The sequence below is a fragment of the Lissotriton vulgaris genome, chromosome 9 (assembly GCF_964263255.1).
Source record: "Lissotriton vulgaris chromosome 9, aLisVul1.2, whole genome shotgun sequence".
NCBI classification, from domain to species: Eukaryota; Metazoa; Chordata; class Amphibia; order Caudata; family Salamandridae; genus Lissotriton; species Lissotriton vulgaris.
In genome coordinates this window covers 533,307,154-533,332,311 of record NC_141697.1, presented here as the reverse complement: position 1 = coordinate 533,332,311, position 25,158 = coordinate 533,307,154, and the positions used below count along the sequence as shown (strand labels likewise).

Sequence of the window (25,158 nt, the reverse complement as noted above, 5' to 3'; positions counted from 1 at the left end):
TTGGTGCACTATCTACCAACCTCCCCAATCATTTCCCCACAAAAGAAAAACCCACTGCTACAAGACCCAACATAACTCTCCCTCACTCCAATAGCAGATATGAAGCTCATCGGAAACCAGGATGAAATAACTCAGACCGCTAACAAGAGGTCTTCGAAGGAGGGAGATAGGAGAACTTCACTAAGGGCCAGATGTAGCAAAATCAGAAATGCCGACTCTTAATTACCAAATTTTACCGATTCGGTAATTAAGAGTAGGTATTTCTAATGTAGGTACCAATTCGGTAAATTTTACAGAATCAGTAAAAATCGGTATTTACCGATTCGGTAAATACCGAATCGGTATTTGCTATTGAATCCTATGGGCCTTGAAGCCCATAGGATTCAATATCAAATACCGATTCGGTATTTACCGAATCGGTAAATACCGAATTTTGCAAGGGTGCAGGGGGTGTCACTTTGACACCCTCTGGCACCCCTGTTTTAGGCTTGTGTGCCATGTGGCACACAGACATGCCCTAAGGGCATGTATGTGTGCCACGTTGCACGGGTGTACATGCACAGATGTGCATGTACACCTGAATCGGTATTTTACCATGCAATTGTATTGCATGGTAAAATACCGATTTTCAAAGCCCTGTGTCAATGTTAAAATTGGCACCTACATACCAAACATGCATTTTCGGTAATTTTACCGACTGGTATATTTACCGATTCGGTAAAATATACAGAATCGGTAATTTTACCGATTCTGTAATTTTACCGAATCGGTAAAATTACAGATTCGGTAAAATTACCGAAAATGCATGTTTTTTATCCCCCTACATCTCCATGGCCATTTACCTGTCGGTAACGGCCGAATTCGGCTGTTACCGGCCGGTAAATGGCCAAAATCTCCCACCTACATCTGGCCCTAAAATGTCAGAACACTGCTCAATTCAGGAAAGACATAAACATCCACTGATTCTATATCAGACTTTGGTATTAACTTCAAATGGCAAGCTGTGAATCAAACTCAACAAGTAGTTTACATGGGAAATCCCTCCTGAAAGGCCACTTCTATGGGTCACTGTGAGGTTCCAATGCATTAGTTACTGCCAATATCTACGAATCATGGGGGCTTAGAGGCCTAGGACAAGTAGACTCACCGGGATTCCCATTTAGTGAGAAAACATTCACAGCTTAGACAAGTAGCATACCAGTCAACAGTCCTGCAGTGCCTTTGTACGTTTTCAGTGAGCATGGTTTGTGCAGGCAGACACACTATGTGAAGAAGTCATAAATGAACAAGTTACTTACCTTCAGTAATGACTTACCAGGTAGAGACTCCGTCTAGCAGCAGATTCCTTTACCTTAGAATTATCCGCAGGTGTCAGACTGGATTCAGAAATTCTTGAGCAGTACCCCTCCATGCCAATAGGTGGTGGTGTTCAGCTACGCGTCAGCCCAGCACACTTACATCAGTTTTTTGCGACCTTCCAATGCCAAAAGCACAGAGCCACGAAGAATGCTGATGAACAGGTGTGCATCACTACGGGCCTCATAGGGGTAATTCTATGCCAAAATCCATTCACAGTGCAGGGAGGATCTGTAAGGAAACTGCGGTTGGATATACCAGATAAGGAGTTACAGAAGGTATGTAGCTGCAAATGTGTTACCTTAGAATAGATTCCCAAGTCAATACCGCTGTGTCTGCGAATGGGTTAGGGTAAAACGACCTGCTGGTCCAAACAAGAAAAGTGCTCATCAGGACGGAACTGACCGTCCAGGCAAAGGTGTTTGGTGACATATGTAAAGATGCCCATGTTGCTGACCGAAAGAGGCCCAGGACAGGGACTCTGCAAGATAACGCAATAGAATTGGTGGAATGAGCACGCAACCCTCAGGAGGTTGCCTTTAGGCCAATGAGAGGCCGGTTTTTATGCAGAGCACTATCCATCGTGAGAATGGTCCATTTCTGCCAAGCCTTTCCTTTCTTTGCCCTGACATAGCCAACGGACAGTTGATTGTTCACCCGGAACTCTCTAGTGCGATCAGTGTAGAACGAGAATCTTCTTTTTGGGTCCAGACGGTGGAGTATGTCCTCGTCTTTAGAAAGGTGAGGCGGGGCAAAGGAAGTAGGTAAGGTGATACTACCTTCAGGAAGAAGGAATCATGTGTGATCAGAACCAGTTTGTCTGGGTAGAATGCTGTGTAGGGAGGATGGAGAAAGTGTATTCCCCAATTCCCTGGGCCAATGTAATGGCCAGTTGTGCAGTAGCTCGAAGAGTGCGCACATAAGAAACGTTAAGACCAGATTGAGGTCCCATTGGGGCATAATGAATGGCTTTGAGGGAAACAGGTGTTGTAGTCCCTTGAGGAAATGGTTACAACAGGTGGCCTGGAAGGTTGGTCTGGCAACCCCAAAAAGGTCGATATGGCCGACAAGTAACCTTTGATTATGCACACAGCACAGCCCTGCAAGCTCCAGAGAAAGAACTAACAGTAAAACTTAGGAAAAAGGTGAAGCAAGAGGGTCAATGTCTCGGATGCGCATCATATTACAAATTTGTCTCATCTGCAGGCGAATACCGTGGAGGGACGCCTGGCTGCCAAAATGACATCACAGACTTCAGGAGGAAGGCTGAAGGCTATTAACTGCAGCCGCTCAGTCTCCACGCATGAAGGATGGAGAGTGTGCATGGTCGGGTGAGGGACCCTGCCCTGCTGCTGCAATAGAAGATCCTCCTGAAGGAGCAGCATGATCAAAGGACCAATGCTCATGCTGTTATGGAAATAAGACTCTCCACGCCCAATCCGGAGCCACAAGAATGAATTGGTCCCAGTTGTTCCCTATCTTCTTGAGAACTCTAGGTAGGAGAGGTATTGGCAAAAAGGTGTAGAGGAGGTCTGAGCTCCACTCGAGATGAAAAGCATCCCCGAGTGAGAGTCGCTTTAGAAACTCTAGCGCAGAACTGCTGACATTGTGTGTTCTCAGTGGCTGTGAACAGATCTAACCAAGGTTTGCCTTAGTCCTAGAAGTGCTTGCATCACCTCCTGATGGCCAACCATTCGTAATACGCAAGGTGTCTTTAGATGAGTTTGTCTGCTCTGGAATTCAAAGAGCCTGCCAAATGTTGAACCACCAGGAAAATGCCCTCATGTTCCGGACATGTCGAGAGACTCAAGGCTTCTTGACACAGGGTCCATGGCCACAACCCATCCTGCTTGTTGCAGTACCACATGGCATAGGTGTGGTCGTGAACACCTGAACTAGCCTTCCCTTGAAGGAAGAAAGGTTTTCAATTCTAGTTGGATAGCCTGTAGTTCCAGTAGGTTGATATGACCCTGGGACTCTGCCGGAGAACTGAGTCCTCTCTTCTTCACCTCTCCCAGATGGCCACCCCAGCCCATGAGTGGCGCAATGTCACTACCATCAGCAATTGGTGGGGAAGGGAAAGGGGTCTGCTGCTGACCCAATCGCAGTTTGTCAGTCTCCACTGCAAGTCTTGTGAAGTTTCCTCCAAGGTCTGGACCATGTCGGAGAGATTCCGCTGATGGTGTGCCCACTTAAAACTTCAGGTCCTATGGGCATTTGTTGCCAGCACGAGGCCATGAGGTCCAACAGCCTCATAGTCAGTCCCACTGAAATCCGAAATCGAGGCTGAAACATCGGAATTATTGCCTGAAGATCCTGGACTCACTGTCCAAAGGATAGGCCCGAAACTGCACTGTGTCCAGACTAGCTCAGATGAAAGGGAGCGTCTGAAAGGGAGACAGGTGCGACTTCGGCATGTTGATAATGAACCTAAGCGAATGCAGAAGGTCCGCCATAGTTTGGGGGTGGGAGATGAGTGCCTGAGGTAAACCCGCCTTCAACAGTCAATCAATCATTGAGGTAGGGAAAGACTGGAACCCCTGCAATCACCACCATCACTTTGGTGAACAACCAAGGGGTGCTGGTAAAGCCGAAGTGTAGCACAGTGAACTGAAAGTTACTGTGGCCCACCGTGAACTGCAGGTAACATCTGTGGGCAGACAAGAAGGGAATATGGAAGTAAGCATCCTGGCATCCTGCAAGTCTACCGCTACCATCCAGTTTTCAGTATCTAGGGCAGGCAGAACCATCTTGAACTTCTCTTTCGTCGGGATGAAATTGAGAAGGCACAACCTTTGGTCAAATAAGCCAATACTTCCTGACGGAACCGGGGGGGGGGGGGGGGGGGGGAAGAGGACAGGCTGTTGGTTCCAGTAAAGTGATGGAGCAGCTCTCTGGACGAAATGGAGAACTCACTTGTTAAATGTTAAATGTTATGGACTTCCAGTGGGGCAGGTGAGGGTGCCTGTGCTGGTGTGAGGACAAACTAAAGGAGCCTTGGGGCGATGGCTGCCGGGAGGCAGTGGACTGGCTCGACCTCTGAATGGTGGTCCCATAGGGTTTGTGGTAGTTGCGCCCACAAACATGCAGGCAAGCCTGTTGGCCTTAATAACTGGGAGGCAAAGGATGCTGTTAGTAGCCCATACTGTAGCCACAGAAGGGGTGAAAGGCAGATACAGGTTGGCAGGGAGCCATGGATATGCCTAAAGATCTGGTTGTAGCCCTGCTATCTTTAAAGCATTCCAACTCAAAGTCTGCCTTTTCGCCAAAAAGGAGAGAGCTGACAAAGGGCATGTCCTTGAGTAAAGCTTGGACATACTCTGAAAAGCCAATAATTCTCAAGCATGCTAAGCATCACAGTACCACTGACGATGAAATCGCTCTGCCTAGTGAGACAGTCGTGTTTGGTCCACATCTGATGATGAACTTTGCTCAATCTCGGCTGTTGGATATGGCTTGGGTGAGTATGGCTCGGGCCGCCTCCAAAACCAAAGACAGCACTTGTGGAACCGAATCCCACTCAGTGTGTGTGTGTATCGGCCCAAAATGCACAAGGTGTTCACTGACCACAATGCTAGGCTGGCGGAAGAGGATATCCGCTTGGCAAAGGTGTCTAGCCCTTTGGATTCTCTATCCAATGGAGTGGTAGGGAACGCACCATGGTTGACTCTGGAGGGGGAGGCCTGGACCACCAAGCTTTCTTGGGTGGGGTGCTGGTTGAGAAAACTGGGCGATGGCAGCGTCCAATCATCCTGTGCAGGAGGGTTTTGACCAAGCCCCAAGCAGGACGTCCGGAAGGGCTTCACTGAATGGGAGAAATGCTATGAGGGCAACTCCGAGCTGAAGCACCTCTGTCAAGACATTTGACTTGACTGCCACCAGGAGGTGGGACCAAGCCATTGTCAGGTGAGGTGTCTAACGCACTTGCATCTGCAAGTTCCTCATACCATGGAATGCATAAGGGTCCTCTGACCAGGCCCAATTGTCTCCCTCCCCAGGCATATCAAAAGAAAAAGGCATTGGCTTCAACGTGGAGGGCATGGTACTGGCTGGTGCCAAAGGCAGTGTTGGACAGCGCTGATCCAGCTTTGTATCGGAGTTCAGTTCAGTTCAGTTCAGTTTTGCTTTATTCGATTTTGAATTGAAATCATAAAAGCATACAGTTAAAAAACAAACATAAATCATACATACAATAGCACAAAGTATCTACAAGTTTAAAAGACATTGATTTAAAAGACATTTGCCCTCCAGTGGGGATACTTTCCTTTAAAATTACATATTTTCATACGATAGGCATTCACAGTTCTACCCTTACATCATGTTCACCCTTAATAGGAGCAAGTTAATAAAGAATTCCATTTTTATATATGTTGTACACTGGTGCAAAGCGGTTAGGAGCCGAGGAACTACAATTATTCGAAGCATAGGATCTTCTACCCATCACGTAGTTATAATTGTACCCTACCTCTGGTCTTAAGGAGGGTATGTATGGCGCGCTGGGGTAAAAATCATGTAAATCCTAGATCGATATTGGGCCATCATCTTCTTGGGGCTGCCAGGTTCGTAGGTACGGGACAATATGTCTAGACCTAAATTTTACCAACACTAGATCACCAGGAATGTCTTTTGGGAGGGAGCCTAACCAGCCCACCCTTCTAACACACATTATTGTTCCATCCAGGTCGGGTGGCAGGGGTCTGTTTTTTGATAGCCAAAAGGTAACCTTGTTACCTAAGTCGTGGTGCCTTTCGGATTTTCCATGTGTAAGTGGTGGTACTCCTGAGAGAACACACACAAATGGGGCGGCCTCAGGTGGTGGGTGTATGGAAGGTACTTTATTATTCTCTACTCTCGCAATAATATGCTGTGGTACTACCGGTTTAGAAGCAATCTTAGGGGTTGTTTTATTGGGGGCAAGTTGTGGAGTTTTTAAATTGTTGCATAGTGTAGGTTGCGTTGGCACTAGGGAGGCAACAGGGGATTGATGACGATTAATTATTTGAGTGATTTTATCGGAAAATAAATTAATCTTGATCAGTTCCTCTATTTCCATCAGCTTATTCTCCAGGATAATTATTTTCTCCAACAACGGCGATATAAGAGATTTGAGCAATGGTTCAATCAGAGATGTTAGCGCCAGTTGAAGAGGAGGTACTAGACTATCTAATTCTTCTACAGCCTCTAGAATTGAGAGGGTGATAGTGACGGACAGTGGAAGACAAACACAATTTTTGTACCTTTGGGTCATTCCCATTTTGGTGAACCTTGTCACATTTCCGTTTAACGGGTAAGATCTGCGTAAGCGCTGTGCATGGAATGTTAACTTTAGTATGTAATGAGGTGGATTCCTGAGCAAAATCATTGTGGAGCAAAGTACTAAAGCTTTTAGCCGTACAGGGGGAAGCACTATTTAGTTTAGTTCTCAAATCTGCTGAGACATAGTTGGTTTTACACAGATTGTTTAGTTCCGCTAACAGTGAGTCGCTTTGCAGAATACCGGATGTTTCTGAGGGAGATTGTTCACTGGGGGTGCTAGCTGTGGCCTGGCAAGAATCATTCCCATCAGAATCACTAGGTATAGGCCGTGGTATACTAATTAAGTGGTGGTCTTGTGTACCGTTAGGCGAACTCCTCTGGTTGACAGAATTTTTGGGGACCCCTTTCTGAACCATGGTTTCGTTCAATTGGGTAGGGGTAATACGTAACATCAACACGAAGGCAGAATTTTAGTGTTTACAGCTACGAGTCCATTAAATGTCAGCAAGCATCTTTACCTCCTCTGGTAGGGATTTCAAGGGGGGTGGCCCGTCCTGTCCTCCTCGGTCCTCCTCGGGCCACAGAGGGCCCGCCCTTTGCCCGGGCTTCGTCCGGCGCGTCCGGCGCGCGTCCTCGCGGGACGAGGAACTGGACGTTGCTTTATGCGCCGCCTGGCGCTGCTTGATGAAGGGGGCGGCTTTCTGGTGTCAAGGCTACTGGGGGATGTAGTCCCTGACCGGCGGAGCAAAGCCCGGCCAGTCAGGAAGTGCAGGACGGTGTTCTCGGCGGAGCTGAGCCCGGCCGCCTCACGAAAGCTGGAAACTCCTGGGGCGCCTCAGCGGAGCGGGATATGCTCGGCTGGCGTGGAAACCCTTTCAATGACTGCCACAAAATCCTCGGCACTGGACGTTGCTTTATGCGCCGCCTGGCGCTGCTTGATGAAGGGGGGGCGTTCTGGTGTCAAGGCTACTGGGGGATGTAGTCCCTGACCGGCAGAGCAAAGCCCGGCCAGTCAGGAAGTGCAGGACGGTGTTCTCGGCGGAGCTGAGCCCGGCCGCCTCACGAAAGCTGGAAACTCCTGGGGCGCCTCAGCGGAGCGGGATATGCTCAGCCGGCGTGGAAACCCTTTCAATGACTGACACAAAATCCTCGGCACTGGACGTTGCTTTATGCGCCGCCTGGCGCTGCTTGATGAAGGGGGGGCGTTCTGGTGTCAAGGCTACTGGGGGATGTAGTCCCTGACCGGCAGAGCAAAGCCCGGCCAGTCAGGAAGTGCAGGACGGTGTTCTCGGCGGAGCTGAGCCCGGCCGCCTCACGAAAGCTGGAAACTCCTGGGGCACCTCAGCGGAGCGGGATATGCTCAGCCGGCGTGGAAACCCTTTCAATGACTGACACAAAATCCTCGGCACTGGACGTTGCTTTATGCGCCGCCTGGCGCTGCTTGATGAAGGGGGCGGCGTTCTGGTGTCAAGGCTACTGGGGGATGTAGTCCCTGACCGGCGGAGCAAAGCCCGGCCAGTCAGGAAATGCAGGACGGTGTTCTCGGCGGAGCTGAGCCCGGCCGCCTCACGAAAGCTGGAAACTCCTGGGGCGCCTCAGCGCAGCGGGATATGCTCGGCCGGCGTGGAAACCCTTTCAATGAATGCCACGCAGTTTAGAATGATGATGGGCCACTACGGCTCCCTGAAACTCTGGGAGAAACAGAGGGGACCCTGGCACAGGCTCCGTGAGGAACCAGGGCCTCGAGTGGTATTCTCATTCCTGAGCCTCATCTGATCACTTGGACAGGTGCAGAGAAGTAAATGAACGCTTCAGCTTCTTTGATTTCTTACGTTTGTGGGACTTACCAAGGACCTTGACTGGGAAGGTGTGGTATCGTCCACCTACAGCATGTTCATTTCTTCCACCACCCTCCTGTCCCACTGTACGCCTTGGAACACTCCGTGGTGACATCACTTAGAATGTCACCACTGCGAGCGTTCCAAGGCGAGCGCCGGTGGAGCCTCGATACCGGCTGTTGCCTGTGTTGTGCCCAGTCAACTGTGGCAGAGGTCGCATTGCTCGTGACATGTGGAATTGTTAATAAAGCCCGTTTCCTCCGCATCTTCGTCTCTCTCCTCCTTAAGATCACACTACGATGGTGATTGCCGGGAGCAGCTCAACGAGAAGACCCAGAATCTTACGTGTGACCGGGATCGAGAGAATAACAGAGTTGTCCAACGTGGGGCGGTAAGGAGCTTTAGGAAATGTTCCCTCAGCACCTTAGGGTACATGGTATGGCAGTCCTTAAATTCATCTTCCCTCTCCAAGCACCACAAACATACCAAGTGTGGGTCTGTCACAGACATGTGCCTGTGAAAGGCACCACAGGGTTTGAAACCCACTATGTTTTTAGGGGGCATCCTTAACATACCGGAAGGAGAAGCGTTCTCAAAATAATCTTAACAAAAGTCTGTAAAAGGTCAGTCAAACATTGACTAGGGGTAGCTCTCTACAGATCAGTGCCGACTGGTGCGGAAAGAAAAGAACTGATGTCAACGCGCTGGGGTGGCAGCTATATAGGCACCCAGCACGTCAAATCTGTTGCAGACAACACACAGCCGAACAACACCACCTATCGGCTTGCAGGGGTAATGCTCAAGAATTTCCAGATCCAGCCTGAAGTTTGCTGCTAATTATAAGGTAACAAATCTGCTAACAGAAGTCTCTATCAGATGCAGACTGACTGAGAAACTGTAAACCACAAACTGTTTGCACTAGTTCAACTAAGACGTTCATCTTCTTCTGGAAGATAAAGTTAGTCCAAATAAGTCAGGGAAAAAGTTCATTTTCTTCTCTTAGCTCTCCTTGTTCTTCCTTCTTCTCTGAAAACTTAGGAGCCCCAAGAGAGGTAGAGAACAAGCCGATATTCTTTTCTCCCTCTTCCCCATACTTTCCTTCTATGCCTCCTCCTTTTCCAGTTCCCAGTATTACTTTTAAATGGCCCAACAGCAGCAATCGACACCAACATAAAACAATGTCGCCCCTTCACTCCCCCCAAGCCTACCTCAGGCTCACCTCTCCAGAACAACTGATATTGTCTTCTTCATGTAGTGTTTTTAAGTTGCCATTAACCGAATATAAGCACCATACAACCATCTAGCATGCCATGAAGGCGAGCCTCGTGCAACAACCCTTTAGATCAAGGATCAGGCTCGGTATCCTTGACCAGACTTGTATGTGCACAAACATGATATCGAACTGCAACACATGAAAGGGGTGAGGGGGGATGTCAGATGCCTGTGTTGCCTTCAGGCACACCTCACAGAGCACTAAATGCAAAAAGCAACACATTTAAAAGAGAACAGTTAAGCTACCTGCTGCTAACCCTTACCCTGGATGCTAAGCATCTGTCCAATCTTCAGAGCTGCTCCTCGCACTTTGCAGAGGGTGTCTACAATACGCTCAGCATTTGCTTCTGATAAGAATGAGTTGGAATCCAGCAGGGAGGCATTTTCTGCAGAAGGAATAAGACACAATGCCTGGTTCACTGTACATTCATACAATAACACCTCATTCATAAAATTCCTTAAGAGTGAGTTTTCCCTTAAGCAGTAGTCACATCTAACCTGTAATCCACCCCTACAACCCATAATTACACACAAAATTAAGTTTAGTCTAATATACACAATGTCTTGATCATTTGTAAAAAAAAAACAACTTTATTTGGTTTATCATAACCATAAAGCATGAAGTAAAAAATATAAATTTAAGGGAAACAACGGTCCTAAGCTTAGGTACAATCTTACAACAAATGTTATATAGACCACAATAGGCTGCTATATATTTCTATCCCTTGTCCAGCCGGACAGGGAATTTATTAATCAAATGAATTTTTAAAGGTTAAGATACATTTTGCAACAAACCATTTCATTGCAGTAGGGCACAATCCTGTACCATACAGAGGAGAATAGAGGAAAAGATAGTACAAGGAAAAGAGTTTCAGGCAAAGAAAGTGAGCAATCAGGCTACTGTGCGGAATCGGAATGAACAGTATTTCCTGGAGTAACACATACAAATATTAATAAACAATGATTAGACGCATGTCTACTCAAAAGGAGTCAAAGAAAGTGAGCAATCAGGTTACTGTGCGGAATCGGAATGAACAGTATTTCCTGGAGTAACACATACAAATATTAATAAACAATGATTAGACGTATGTCTACTCAAAAGGAGTCAACGTTTCGATCCCGTGCTCAAATTATAAAGGGATCATCTTCAGGACTTAAGAAATTATTTTGCCTGATTAGAAAATGTCATATGCCTCCGCCGGGGGTGGAGAGATGTATGGGAGGAAGAGCCACCTGAAGTTTGGTCTATGGGCACAGATTGCGGTGCGCCACTACAGTGGCTCGACTGGTTGGGAGCCTTTCGGGATGTTTCCGTTGAGCGATATTTAGTTAATCCTCTTGGCTGCCTGCCCGCATCGAGACACCGATCAACCTCGCGCGGACCTCTGTACTACCAGATCGCGCTACCACGACGGCCACCGAGCCGACGCATTCAACTTTCCAACTAAGGATAACTTAAAGTGCCCTCAACTGTATGAAATCACGCACACCGATGCAATGAAAACCCTTCTTCTTCCCTTGGATACACCGACAGACATCCCTTGTCAGGCTATCCAGTACTTGGATTAACTAAATATCGCTGAACGGAAACATCCCGAAAGGCTCCCAACCAGTCGAGCCACTGTAGTGGCGCACCGCAACCTTTGCCCATAGACCAAACTTCAGGTGGCTCTTCCTCCCATACATCTCTCCACCCCCCGCGGAGGCGTATGAAATTTTCTAATCAGGCAAAATAATTTCTTAAGTCCTGAAGATGATCCCTTTATAATTTGAGCACGGGATCGAAACGTCGACTCCTTTTGAGTAGACATACGTCTAATCATTGTTTATTAATATTTGTATGTGTTACTCCAGGAAATACTGTTCATTCCGATTCCGCACAGTAGCCTGATTGCTCACTTTCTTTGCCTGAAACTCTTTTCCTTGTACTATCTTTTCCTCTATTCTCCTCTGTATGGTACAGGATTGTGCCCCACTGCAATGAAATGGTTTGTTGCAAAATGTATCTTAACCTTTAAAAATTCATTTGAATAATAAATTCCCTGTCCGGCTGGCCAAGGGATAGAAATATATAGCAGCCTATTGTGGTCTATATAACATTTGTTGTAAGATTGTACCTAAGCTTAGGACCGTCGTTTCCCTTAAACTTAGCTGATACCCATGGTCCATAGCTACCCACTGGGTTCCCCTTGTTTTTTGTAAAAAATATAAATAGCATCCAATAGAAAACATCGTATTTCAGTAAAACTTTTAAGAACATTACCAAATCTAAAAATCCCTAAGCGGGTCCTCCCATGCATTTATTCATTATCTACTTTCAATAAGAGGGTGTCCACTTGGGTCATAAATTTTACACCACGACAAATAAAATATTGGAAGTGCCTCTCATCCAGCTTATTACCGCCTGCAGGTACAAATTTGTAAGACCTTAAAATGTGCCAGTAACAACTTCCTTCGTTCTATTTTTAAATTATCACAAACGCACATCAAAATGACATATTGATTCCTTACAGTATCCACACAGCCGGCAATTTCTTGTTATTTCTTTTCTTTTCCAGGTAGGGACTAAATCCTTTGTATTATAGTCACCCAGTCTGTATGCAGTAATCTTCTTTTTTAAAAGAAGCTGAAAATGCGCCACTAAATAAGGTTGCGGTTTTAATGTGGTGTACGAATTTATTACCGGCCATGCATGGCGTCGTTTGGACAGTCTTCTTTTGTCTTCCACAAATGACAGTTTTTTTTGCCTTGGCGTTACATGCTTTGTTAAATGTAGTTCTCTCCATTTTTTTATTCCAGACTTCTTCCATATCTAGTACCACAAAAGCAGTTCACAGGGAATCACCCCATGTATTTGTTTTTCTTTTAATATATTGAGTTTGTATTTCCGTCCAACATAAATAGTTCAGCGACCCAGGTTCAGATGCTTTAAGTTTCCAGCACAATTTTACAAATGTTGCTTTTCTTTGGTATTCCTGATTCTGGAGGCCAAATTCCAGGCGCACTTGTGCAGGTGATGCTCCCTTTGGGAGATTGAAAACTACTTTGAATGTTTTTGTCTGCAGTTCGTTTAAAATAGTAGTTTCTTGGCCGTGCCAAATTTCCAGACCGTAGGACATGGTCGGAAGCAGTTGAGCTGCCATTATTTTCAAGAGATGTCCCTGTGAGGGGCATTGCAATTTCTTGTAGAGCTGTTTATAGGTGAAAATCAATGATTGGGCTTTCGATTTTATATCCATTTTTCACTCCATAAAAGACATTATTTGGCCCAATTTAATGCCTAGGTATTTATATGATCTTGTTTCCTCGATTTGCATCTCCTTAGCATACCATTTATATTTTGTTCTGGCTTTGGGGCCTGCTAGTCGAACCACCTTGGTGTTTTTCTTATTTATTTCCAAGCCTAAAAGATCCAAGTATTCAATCAGTTTGTTTATGCTTCTTTGCAGTCTTATTGGGGTTTGACTCACAACCACGATGTCATCCGCGTACTTCAGATACTGAATTGGCTCATTTGCTATGTTGGGTGGGTGGCCGTTTGTCATTCACAGGTAGTTATTTAAATCTGCTAAATATAGGTTAAATAGACATAGTGATAGCACACAGCCTTTTTTTAAGCCATTGGTTATTTTTTATCTTAGCTGATAGTCTGCTGCCATCTCCTAGCTTCACCCTAGCCCATGTTTCGCTGTATAGTGCCATTATTGTGTTCACAATTCCTGCAGTAGTACCCATTCTTTTAATTTCAGCCAGTCGGTCTCATGGTACTCTATCGAAAGAAGATTTCAGATCGATGTAACATGCCAGTAGACTGTTTTTTTTCATTATAGCTTTTTCGATTAAGATAGCCATTGTTGCCAGATTAGTGATGGTGCCCATACCCTTCCTGAAACCAGTTTGAAATTTTGGGATTATTCTTTTTTACTCCATCCACTCCTGTACATGTTGTAAAATGCAGGATGAGAACAATTTTGCATCAACATCTATTAAGGCAATGAGCCTATAATTCCGCTGTTCCATTTGACTGCCATTTTCATAAATTGGATGGAGTAAGCTTTCTCTCCAGGAAGCTGGTATCATGTTCTCTGAATGCAGCTTGTTTAAAAGGGGAGCAAGATAGTTAGCCCAAAAATCCGGGTCTTGCTTAAAGAGGTCATTTGGAAGGCCATTTGGCCCTGTCTTGATCATTTGTTCCATCCTTACCTCCTTAACAACCCATAAGGTCTTTACTTAATTAGGATATTAAATAGGAAGGAAGACAAAAAGTAAGAGACCATATACAAAGCAGGGGGAAATATATGACAAAGGACAGAAAACAATTGTAATGCTCGCCAGGAGATGATAAACTGCATTCATTTCTATTTAAGGTACATATAATGAATGGCTTTTGATGCTCTGCTGTGGAATCTCTACAGTAAGCAGCATAAAAGAATATGGGAAGCAATTAGTATTCCTGACTTTGCTTTTTGTACACTGACACTTCAACTACTACCTAAGATATCAAGAGCTAGGACCAAAGGGGAAAGTAAACAGGGCTCTAAGAGCCATGACAGTGGTCTATAGTGGCCACTCCTTGCATTTTCTCATGCCCCAGAAAATGTAAAGGCTTCTAAGGAGCCAATGTTAGGATAGGGGTGATTAAATTGGGCATCATTCCAGGTAACTCAAACATTGTGTTGAGCCAAGCAAAATAAGAATGGCAAAGAAACAAACTGATAAATAGTGATATAACAAACCAATTATACTGTCACGTTAGGTTTTCGGTTTGCAATGTTGCAGGAAACACAAATGCTACATTTTCTCCAAAATATAAACATAGTTTTGCCTCCTATGTTTTGCTGATTGGTCCTCATGTTTTACGCAGAATGTAAGCAAATAGGTGTCCCGAATTGCTTCGCACACACGGCCACATAGATACATCTCTTCCATCTGATGCACATTTGCTTATTGGTCTCTGATCAATCTTTAGTTAAATTTCTCTTTCGGTGCATATAAGATGTGGCGTGAGGTGAAGTGGACTGTTGTCCACTTCACCTCATATTTTAAACATACCAGCAAAAGCCCAGAGGGGTTGCCGTTGTGAGAAGTTGGCCCGATATGCAACGTTCGCTATTCTAGCGACCGCTATGTATCGTTCCAACGACCCTTATGGTGTTTGGTTGTAAGTCAACCTATAGACCAGCTATCCTAGTAGCGTGGATACGAGCAGTCTACGGCTAAAGACTCGAGAGGGCGCGTTAAGCCAGCTGTTTACCACACATGTACCCCTTGAACACCTAGTGAAAGGACACCACACAAGTGTTATGAAAATAAACAGGATATTTATTAAGATTCACAACAGCCCTGGACTCTTTATGAGGACAGGGTACTAAGCACAAACCAAAATCTCTTAGGAAAATACTTCAAGTGCACAATTAAAACAAGTGTCCGAGGACACGGAAAGTTTAAGGTCTCGGGCGGACCCGATAAGGCAAGTCGGAAGCGAGGGACTCGGGACCCTAGAGTAAAGAGGCTATGCAGGCACCGAAATGCCGAGTTACCTAGCCACGAGGGCTGCGGCTGCACAAGTCTTACAGGCGTCGGGGTCTTCGCTGACGAGCCAGGAGCCGGAAGAAAAGGAGTTGCTGGCCGGCGACCAGTGATGAATAGTTCGTAGAGATCCAAGCCTGGATCAGAGATTGATGATACCTGAAAGCAGAGGGGACCAAGTTCGTACTACTAGCCAGTAGTCAGAGGGTACCAGGAGGCACCGGTTGGCCGTCACCTCGACCAGGTGAGTGGGCGACGCTAGGCTCTGCAGTCTCACGGACCAGGAGGCGTTGTCGGCGACCACGGTGGAGGTGCGAGCTGTCCCACGAAGGATGATGCTGTCGGTGTCGCTGGGCCCAGGATGGGGCAACAACCCTTGGCAGATCTCAGGGCCACGTGGTGGGCCTAAGATGGCGTCTTGAGTGGACCAGGAGGGCCCGGGGTGCTTCTCGCAAAGATGGAAGCAAGGGCCAGTCTGGAGCAACCAGACCAGCAGTGTTGATTGTCGGATGTCATCGCAGAAGGGCACAAGCCAGCGGCTAGTGACCAGACAACGTGCTGAGCAGCGAGCAGAAGGGCCCCACGCAGATCGTGGAGATGCTGGGAGACTGCACTTCGGTGCTGGAGCGGCTCAGGGTCGGGGCTTCTCGGACCCCAGGGCACTCACCAGAGAATTACTTCGATGGTCGTGCTGGTTAAGAAAGCGTGCAGGTTTTGATGATGGCCGGTCCCTCGAGGTCTCGTCGCACCCACCGATCACAGCTGAGCTGATGACGTGGGTAGAGGTCAGAGGTGCCAGGGAAGTCGGTTCTCGTCGAGCTGGGCCGTCGGATTCCTTGAGGAAGGACTTACAGCAAACCGCAGAGTTCTTAGATGGTGCCTGCTGATGCAGGGTGACTACTCCTTAGTCACAAGGGAGAAATCTTGAGAAGAGTCTCGAAGGTCCTTTCGTAGAAAGTAGTTCTTGATTCAAAGATGATCTAATTTGGAAGGGTCCCCGCTCCGGTCTTTATCCTAAAGAAAGGGGTGGGTACATGACTAGGTCCTGCCCTAAGGGTGGGACCAGGAAGGGGGGCAGTTACACCCCTCTCCCCTGCCGGACTTTCCCCAGGCCAGGGCTGGCGCCCCTGGAACTGGTTCTGACCGGCAGATGCGTAGTGAGCACCGGGGTGCCACTCCGCAGTCACCTTCTCGCAAAAGCTCTACCTGCCCAGAATACACAAACCCTGTCTGGGACGGCGCGAACACCGCCCTCGACAGGAAACCCTTTGTCCGAGCTCTCCTCGCTGGAAGGTCTCCCAGCAGCAGGAGGTCAGACTCGTGTCTGTGGTGGCAGCATCCATTTTGTGGAGCTGAGGCTTTAGTTAACTTTAACCGGGGTTCACAGTTACGTTCATGTCGTGTCCCTCTAGAAGGGCGGAATGCTAACCTCGTCGCCAGAATTGGTGAGGGGGCAGCATCCCGATTCGTATGACACCTTACTCGACATGCCGTGATAACGCGACACCGAAGTTACCGATGTGGTACGCGTTATCATGGAACAGCCATTGGGTCTTGATTCCGCAAGCTGCAACCGGGCTCGGCTCGGGCCAGAACCTAGTTCACACGAGCCCACGCACTCTGCCTTCAGGATTGTCAAGGCCTGCCATAGGAGTGACTGACAGGGACTCGGGTGTCCATGGTATGGTTAGATATAGAGCTACTATACCTAAAGCAAAGGGTGATTACACGACTTTGCCCCAGCTGTCATGCAGCCAGTTGTGTCAAATTTAGGAGGCCAGCCAGGGGTGGCATAATACATGCTGCAGCCCCTGGCGGCCCTGGGTACACCTATGCCCTGCGTTACGGGGTCTGATAAGGTGGCCCAGCACCAATTGGTAAATGCACCTAGGGTACATATCGTAATTTAGAAAGAGAACAGCCAGGCTGTGGGTCTGATTGGCAGGCCCACAGCCAGAGAAAGTCGTAAACCAGTGAAACAAAAGCAAAAAATCTGGGTGATCATAGGATTGCAGACCCTACTCTCCTACATGACCCCCCCCCCAAACGTCGGAACAATAAGCTAACCTTGACCAGGTGAGTCTTCTTGTTCTAAGTGGAAATATCTGGAGAGCCCATCGGCATTGCCATGATCAGTACCAGGTCTATGTTCCACTGTAAAGTCCATCCCCTGTAGGGAAATGGACCACCTAAGCAGTTTGGGGTTTTCACCCTTCATCTGATTTAGCCATAAGAGGGGCTTATGGTCGGTCTGAATCTTGAAGTGAGTGCCAAACAAGTATGGCCTCAGCTTCTTCAGGGCCCAAACCACAGCAAAGGCCTCCCTCTCAATAGCTGACCAATTCTTCTCTCTAGGGGTCAGCCTTCTGCTTATAAAAGCAATGGGCTGGTCTTGACCATCAAAATTCAGTTGAGAAAGAACAGCTCCCACACCCAACTCAGAAGCATCTGTTTGGACAATGAATGGTTTGGAGTAGTCCGGACTCTTGAGGATAGGCGCCGTGCACATGGCCTGCTTTAGGTCATCGAATGCTTTTTGACAGCTCGCTGTCCACTGAACCTTTTTTGGCATTTTCTTACTTGTCAGTTCATTTAATGGTGTCACAATTGAACCATAGTTCCTGACAAACTTCCTATAGTAACCAGTCAGGCCCAAGAAAGCTCGAACCTGCGTCTGGGTGGTTGGAGGAGCCCAGTCCCTGATTGACTGTATCTTGCTCTCCAGTGGCTGAACCTGGCCTCCACCTACAAGGTGGCCCAGGTATACAACCTGTGTCTGCCCTATCTGGCACTTGGTGGCCTTGATAGTGAGGCCTGCTGCTTGCAGAGCCTCTAACGCTTTCCGCAGGTGGACCAGGTGATCCTCCCAGGTGGAGCTAAAGACAGCAATATCGTCAAGATACGCCGCGCAGAAGTCATCCAGCCCAGTAAGGACTTGATTCACCAACCTTTGGAAGGTGGCAGGTGCATTTTTCAGACCAAAGGGCATCACCACGAACTGATAATGCCCACCAGGGGTTGAAAATGCGGTTTTAGGCTTGGCGTCCTCAGCTAACCTGATTTGCCAATACCCAGCTGTCAGGTCAAACGTACTTAAGTAGTTGGCCGAAGCCAATCTATCGATAAGCTCGTCTGCCCTTGGTATTGGGTGGGCGTCAGTCTTAGTGACTGCATTGAGACCCCTGTAGTCTACGCAGAACCTCATCTCTTTCTTACCGCCCGGGGTGTGAGGTTTCGGCACTAGAACTACGGGACTAGCCCAAGGGCTATCCGAGGGTTCAATGACTCCCAGCTCCAACATTTTCTGCACTTCACTCTTGATGCAGTCTCTAACGTGATCAGGCTGCCGGTAGATTCTACTCTTGACGGGCAAGCTGTCACCAGTGTCAACCTCATGGGTGCACCAATCGGTCTGACTGGGTGTTAGAGAAAACATATGTCTGAAAGACTGAAGAACCTGTTTACAGTCTTTCTGTTGATGTTCGGAGAGGCTGCCACAAAAGACAACACCATCTACCGATCCATCGTCAGGATTCTGAGTGAGCAGGTCGGGGAGAGGGTCACTCTCCTCCTCCTGTCCCTCATCTAGGGCCATGAGCAAACTCATGTCCTTCCTGTCGACATATGCCTTGAGCCTGTTGACATGAAGCACCCTGTGGGGGCTCCGGGGAGTTCCCAGGTCGACCAAGTAGGTGACCTCTCCCTTTTTCTCCAGGATGGTGTAGGGCCCGGACCATTTGTCCTTGAGTGCTGCTGGGGCCACTGGCTCCAACACCCACACCTTCTGTCCGGGCTGGTAAACAGTCAAGACAGCCTTTTGGTCATGCCACGCTTTTTGGAGTTCTTGGCTGGCCTTAAGGTTTTCAGATGCCTTCTCCATGTATTCAGCCATCCGCGAGCGGAGGCCAAGCACATAGTCCACTATGTTGGCTGCAGGCTTTTTGAGAGGTCTCTCCCATCCTTCCTTCACCAAACACAGGGGTCCTCTTACAGGATGCCTGTACAAAAGTTCAAAAGGGCTGTAGCCAACCCCCTTCTGTGGGACTTCTCTGTAGGCGAACAAGAGGCAGGGGATCAGGACGTCCCATCTACGCCGAAGCTTTTCCGGTAGTCCATGAATCATCCCTTTCAGGGTCCTGTTGAATCTCTCAACAAGCCCATTGCACTGTGGATGATCGGGTGTAGTGAACTTGTAGTTGACACCACATTCCTTCCACATAGCAGTTAAGTAGCTCGACATAAAGTTTGCACCTCTGTCGGAGACGACCTCCTTAGGGAAGCCCACTCTGGAGAATACTCCAACTAGGGCTCTTGCCACAACAGGTGCTGTAGTGGTCCTAAGGGGAATAGCTTCAGGATACCTGGTGGCATGATCCACTACCACCAGTATAAACTTGTGCCCTGATGCTGTTGGTGGTTCCATGGGACCGACGATGTCGATCCCCACCCGTTCAAAGGGCACCCCCACCACAGGCATTGGTATAAGGGGGGCCTTTGTCGTGCCACCTGACTTACCACTGGCTTGGCAAGTGACACAGGAGCGGCAAAACTCCTTGGTATCTTCGTTCATGTGAGGCCAGTGAAAGTGTGAGACAAGCCTGTCCCACGTTTTCGTCTGGCCTAAGTGACCTGCTAAGGGAATCTCGTGGGCCAAGGTAAGTAGGAAACCACGCTGAGACAAGGGTACAACCAGCCTCCTGGTCATGCCAGGCTTGGGGTCTCTTGACTCAGTGTACAGGAGTCCATCTTCCCAGTATACCTTGTGGGTACCTGTGGAGTCCCCAGCAGCCTCAGCAGCAGCCTGCTGTCTGAGGGGTTCAAGAGAAGGGCAGTCTAACTGGTCCTTCCCCAGGTCTTCCCTTGAGGGTCCCCCTGAACCCAAGAATTCAACTTGATCAAGTTCGAACTCCCTAGGCTCAGTTTCCCTCAATTCCTGTAGGTCAGCCTCCTCTGAGACTTGATCCACGACCTGGGGCAAGGGGGAAGGCACAGCCTTAACCCTACCGCTCTTTTTCTTCGGAGGTGTCTGGTCCGTTGTTCCAGGATCCAGCACCTGTTCAGTGGGGCATTTCCTGACCTGTGACCTGGTCACAGCGAACACATGTGCTGGCAAGCCTAACATTTCCATGTGAGTCCGGTGCTCCACTTCTGACCATTGTGATGACTCCAAATCATTGCCCAACAAACAATCCACTGGGAGGTCTGAACTAACTACAACCTTCTTTTGGCCAGTTACCCCTCCCCAGGAGAAAGCTACAATTGCCATACTGTGATTGGTAGTGACATTGCTTGCATTGGTCACCAGGAATTCCGTACCTGGCATGATCTGTCCAGGGTCCACAAAGTTAGGCGTCACCATGGTGACGCTGGCACAAGTGTCCCTATAGGCCTGAGCCATCTTTCCATTTATGAAAGGCGTCTGTCGGTATTTGCCCAAGGTATTGGGACTTACGTCAGGGGACACGTCCACGTCCCCTGTACTGACAAGGACAGCCTGAGTGAGTGTGCCAACTAAGTTGTCACGCCCCTCAGAACCCAGAGTTAACCCTACTAAACCCTTGGGAGGTGCACTACCACTGCTGGCTGTACTAGGGGGCACAGGTGCCTTAGGGGCTGCAGTGGCAGGAGCCTGCCCTCCTCCTTTCTTGGTGCACTCACTAAACCAGTGAGATTTACTTTTGCAGTACTGGCACCATCTTTTGGATTGGCCTTCTTTCTTCTTTTGGGGAGCCTGACCCCCACCCTCTTTGGGTTGTTGGGGACCTGTCGAAGACTTCTGGTCATTTTGTTCCCCCTTAGAATCTTTACCCTTCTGGTCTGCTTTCTTCTGACCACCTTGATTCTGGCCCTGGTTCTGTTTAACTCTTGTACGAACCCATCTGTCTGCCTTCTTTCCCAATTCTTGGGGAGAGGTCAGATCTGAGTCGACAAGATGCTGATGCAACAACTGGTTCTGACAATTGTTTAAAATTTGTTCTCTCATCATCAAATTATACAATCCTTTGTAATCAGTAACCTTACTGCCCAGCAACCAGCCCTCAAAAGCCTTAGTGGCACAATCGACAAAGTCAGACCAATCTTGAGACTGCGTTTTCTGGGTATCCCTGAACAGCACCCTGTACTGCTCAGTGGTTAGGCCGAACCCTTCAACGAGTGTATTTTTCAAGACTTGGTAATCGTTAGCGTCCTCCACCCTTGTGGTGAGGAGCTTGTCTCTTCCTTTTCCTTCAAAGGAGAGCCACAAGATAGCTGCCCACTGACTCTGGGGAACACCCTGCACAGTGCAGGCCCTCTCCAAAGCAGTTATCCATTTGTGGATGTCGTCCCCTTGTTTAAAGGGGGGCACTATCTTACCAAGGTGTTTCGTATCAAAACTCCTTTCCCTATTGCTAGGGACATTGCTGCCACCAGTGGGGACTACCCCACTTAACTGTTGCTCTCTAGCAAAGGCAAGCCTCTCTTTGGCCAGGGCAAGTTCTTCCCTTTCAATCCTCAGATTAGCTGCCCTTTCCTTAGCTTCGTACACTCTCCTCTGAGGGGACGTCATCCCTCTTTGAGAAGAGTTGTGAGAGCCATTGGTTTGAAGGGATCTGCCAGAGTCTCTTGACAGAGATCGGGCTCGTCCATTCCCAATGTTAAGCTGACCTGATAGTGGCCCCAGGGGTCCCCCAGTACCACTGTCATGCTTGCTTAAGTTGGACCTGCTTAGTCTAATGACTTCTACCTGTCCCTTATCTGCCTCATCCCCAGAGGGATCCTCCTCCTCATCATCCTCCACATCTTCGTTCTCAGTTGCGAGGTGGATGAGGTCAGGATCGTCTCTGGTTCCCTCGAGGGGAGGCATGTCTCCTTCTGGATTAGAAGAGCTGGGAAGGATCTCAGCTTTTCTGGCATCATAAGTCTCCAAGAGACCAATCAGAAAGGACGTTGTGGGGTTAGACCCCTGCTTGATCTTCCTGGAGTGACACACTTGTCTTAACTCCTTGAAGCTCAGCACAGTATATCTCGAAGGGATGACCTATGGAGGGTCAACTGACACAAGGGGAGACTCAGAGTTTCCTCCTTTGTCCGACATACTGTTTCTAGTGTGGTGTAAGTGATGCACCTACCTACACTATGTGTTTTTACCTACTGATCCCTCGCTAAGAGTTGCAGCCAAGGTGTGCTAGGCCTTGAGGAGCTGCAACAGCTGGTTCAGTAGAACTCAGAGTATTCTAAGCTTGGTTATATGTACTAACAGTACTTATGTGATCTTTCAACAAGATATTCTTAGGATACGTGTGGTAAAACAACAGCAAGCTCAAATCCCAACCGCTGCTCACCAATGTGAGAAGTTGGCCCGATATGCAACGTTCGCTATTCTAGCGACCGCTATGTATCGTTCCAACGACCCTTATGGTGTTTGGTTGTAAGTCAACCTATAGACCAGCTATCCTAGTAGCGTGGATACGAGCAGTCTACGGCTAAAGACTCGAGAGGGCGCGTTAAGCCAGCTGTTTACCACACATGTACCCCTTGAACACCTAGTGAAAGGACACCACACAAGTGTTATGAAAATAAACAGGATATTTATTAAGATGCACAACAGCCCTGGACTCTTTATGAGGACAGGGTACTAAGCACAAACCAAAATCTCTTAGGAAAATACTTCAAGTGCACAATTAAAACAAGTGTCCGAGGACACGGAAAGTTTAAGGTCTCGGGCGGACCCGATAAGGCAAGTCGGAAGCGAGGGACTCGGGACCCTAGAGTAAAGAGGCTATGCAGGCACCGAAATGCCGAGTTACCTAGCCACGAGGGCTGCGGCTGCACAAGTCTTACAGGCGTCGGGGTCTTCGCTGACGAGCCAGGAGCCGGAAGAAAAGGAGTTGCTGGCCGGCGACCAGTGATGAATAGTTCGTAGAGATCCAAGCCTGGATCAGAGATTGATGATACCTGAAAGCAGAGGGGACCAAGTTCGTACTACTAGCCAGTAGTCAGAGGGTACCAGGAGGCACCGGTTGGCCGTCACCTCGACCAGGTGAGTGGGCGACGCTAGGCTCTGCAGTCTCACGGACCAGGAGGCGTTGTCGGCGACCACGGTGGAGGTGCGAGCTGTCCCACGAAGGATGATGCTGTTGGTGTCGCTGGGCCCAGGATGGGGCAACAACCCTTGGCAGATCTCAGGGCCACGTGGTGGGCCTAAGATGGCGTCTTGAGTGGACCAGGAGGGCCCGGGGTGCTTCTCGCAAAGATGGAAGCAAGGGCCAGTCTGGAGCAACCAGACCAGCAGTGTTGATTGTCGGATGTCGTCGCAGAAGGGCACAAGCCAGCGGCTAGTGACCAGACAACGTGCTGAGCAGCGAGCAGAAGGGCCCCACGCAGATCGTGGAGATGCTGGGAGACTGCACTTCGGTGCTGGAGCGGCTCAGGGTCGGGGCTTCTCGGACCCCAGGGCACTCACCAGAGAATTACTTCGATGGTCGTGCTGGTTAAGAAAGCGTGCAGGTTTTGATGATGGCCGGTCCCTCGAGGTCTCGTCGCACCCACCGATCACAGCTGAGCTGATGACGTGGGTAGAGGTCAGAGGTGCCAGGGAAGTCGGTTCTCGTCGAGCTGGGCCGTCGGATTCCTTGAGGAAGGACTTACAGCAAACCGCAGAGTTCTTAGATGGTGCCTGCTGATGCAGGGTGACTACTCCTTAGTCACAAGGGAGAAATCTTGAGAAGAGTCTCGAAGGTCCTTTCGTAGAAAGTAGTTCTTGATTCAAAGATGATCTAATTTGGAAGGGTCCCCGCTCCGGTCTTTATCCTAAAGAAAGGGGTGGGTACATGACTAGGTCCTGCCCTAAGGGTGGGACCAGGAAGGGGGGCAGTTACACCCCTCTCCCCTGCCGGACTTTCCCCAGGCCAGGGCTGGCGCCCCTGGAACTGGTTCTGACCGGCAGATGCGTAGTGAGCACCGGGGTGCCACTCCGCAGTCACCTTCTCGCAAAAGCTCTACCTGCCCAGAATACACAAACCCTGTCTGGGACGGCGCGAACACCGCCCTCGACAGGAAACCCTTTGTCCGAGCTCTCCTCGCTGGAAGGTCTCCCAGCAGCAGGAGGTCAGACTCGTGTCTGTGGTGGCAGCATCCATTTTGTGGAGCTGAGGCTTTAGTTAACTTTAACCGGGGTTCACAGTTACGTTCATGTCGTGTCCCTCTAGAAGGGCGGAATGCTAACCTCGTCGCCAGAATTGGTGAGGGGGCAGCATCCCGATTCGTATGACACCTTACTCGACATGCCGTGATAACGCGACACCGAAGTTACCGATGTGGTACGCGTTATCATGGAACAGCCATTGGGTCTTGATTCCGCAAGCTGCAACCGGGCTCGGCTCGGGCCAGAACCTAGTTCACACGAGCCCACGCACTCTGCCTTCAGGATTGTCAAGGCCTGCCATAGGAGTGACTGACAGGGACTCGGGTGTCCATGGTATGGTTAGATATAGAGCTACTATACCTAAAGCAAAGGGTGATTACACGACTTTGCCCCAGCTGTCATGCAGCCAGTTGTGTCAAATTTAGGAGGCCAGCCAGGGGTGGCATAATACATGCTGCAGCCCCTGGCGGCCCTGGGTACACCTATGCCCTGCGTTACGGGGTCTGATAAGGTGGCCCAGCACCAATTGGTAAATGCACCTAGGGTACATATCGTAATTTAGAAAGAGAACAGCCAGGCTGTGGGTCTGATTGGCAGGCCCACAGCCAGAGAAAGTCGTAAACCAGTGAAACAAAAGCAAAAAATCTGGGTGATCATAGGATTGCAAACCCTACTCTCCTACAGCCGTTCTACTTTGCACCTAGCAGATTCTGATGTCACATTCTGTCTTCATATGCAGTTTTCATCTGAGTAACTGCCTAACGTTGGTGCTCTGGAATGGAA

At 48.7% G+C, this 25,158-nt stretch overlaps 1 protein-coding gene across 1 annotated transcript in view; it reads right to left on the bottom strand.

Annotated features, from left to right (window-relative positions):
• COQ8B (coenzyme Q8B) overlaps positions 1-25,158 on the bottom strand; it is a 162,690-nt gene that overhangs the window by 63,503 nt on the left and 74,029 nt on the right. The window contains exon 6 of the mRNA XM_086938016.1: positions 9,986-10,108. Within this exon, the coding sequence (XP_086794142.1) occupies positions 9,986-10,108 (123 nt within the window). The remainder of the gene's footprint in view (positions 1-9,985; positions 10,109-25,158) is intronic.